Source organism: Pteronotus mesoamericanus, unplaced genomic scaffold, assembly GCF_021234165.1.
Source record: "Pteronotus mesoamericanus isolate MK-2021 breed Mesoamerican mustached bat unplaced genomic scaffold, CSHL_Meso_final contig_24, whole genome shotgun sequence".
Classification (NCBI taxonomy): Eukaryota; Metazoa; Chordata; class Mammalia; order Chiroptera; family Mormoopidae; genus Pteronotus; species Pteronotus mesoamericanus.
In genome coordinates, this window is record NW_026555100.1 from 27,914,486 (window position 1) to 27,915,542 (window position 1,057).

A 1,057-nucleotide genomic window follows, 5' to 3' on the forward strand; every position below is an offset into this window, starting at 1 on the left:
CCCAGTATACAGTTTTTACACATTTAAGATATGTCTACTTTTGTTTCCACTATTTCTTCTGGCCTAATCAGGGTTGATTCTCTTCAAAATGTTTAATCTGCTGTCTCAGAGATTCTCCATAACCCTAACACTCTCATCTCAAGCCCCACCCCCTCCCAACCTCCATTCTAGAACCTGGACTCCTCCCCACCCTCTGTTCAGCACCTCACGGGCCTTAAGTGCCCTTTGCTACCTTTCCCCCAGCTGAGCACTTCCTCCTCTGACCCCCACGTCCCTCCCCAGGCCGGCAGCCTCAGCCATTCCAGAAACTAACAAAGAAGTTGCAGAGGGAGTGCCACTTCTCAGCACAGTAGGTCTCCGTGAGCTTTGTGTTCTCGTCCAGCCCGTCAGAATTCGGCCCTATCCCTAGGAGTCGCTCCTCTTCTGGGTCCAAGGCCGCCTTCCTCTTGCCCCCTTTAGTCTTCTTCTCAGACAGCTTCCCTTGGGGGCGCGTGCTCGGAGGAAGAGGGACCCTTGCGGCGGGGCCGATCGCGGGTTCCCGGGGCCGCCCCCGGCCCCTGGCCCGGGGCTTGGGATCCCGGAGGAAGCCCGCCGCAGTGGGGCCAGCGGGTAGGGACGCGCGGGGCACCAGGCGCAGGTCGGAGCCGTGGCCCTTCTTACCCGCGCACAGGCGGGCTTTGAGCGGCGCGGGGTCCTGGCAGGGCCGCCGCTTCTTGCGTAGCCCGCCTAGCACCTGCTTCCAGTAGTGAGAGCCGCGGGCGGCGTAGGCGGCGCAGCGCTCTGGCTGCCCGCGGTAGGCGCACTGATGGCGCACCCCGTCCCGGCCCTGGCAGCGCAGCGATAGCTCGCTGCCCACCGCCGGCCCTGGGGCGGACAGCAGGAGCTGCCAGCTGCATGCTTGGTGCTCCGGGCTGATGAAGCGGCCCGAAGAGCTGCCCGCGGGACCCCGGGCAGACTCTGCAGCCGTGCCTGCTAGCTTCTCGTCCCTCCTGGCGGCCGCGAGGAGGTAGCCACCCAGCAGCAGCGAGAGCGACGCTCGCAGCCTCAGAGGACCCAT

The 1,057-nt window shown here is 64.2% G+C and overlaps 1 protein-coding gene across 1 annotated transcript; it reads right to left on the reverse strand.

Moving 5' to 3' along the window:
- Positions 1-292: 292 nt before the first annotated feature.
- Positions 293-1,057, reverse strand: FGFBP3 (fibroblast growth factor binding protein 3). Its single transcript, XM_054572466.1, has one exon. The coding sequence runs from the start codon at positions 1,055-1,057 to the stop codon at positions 293-295; it is 765 nt and encodes a 254-aa protein (XP_054428441.1).

Bases quoted from the DNA above. Each gene is read 5' to 3' on its own strand.
- FGFBP3 (XM_054572466.1), bottom strand. From the start codon at position 1,057: ATGGGTCCTCTGAGGCTGCGAGCGTCGCTCTCGCTGCTGCTGGGTGGC.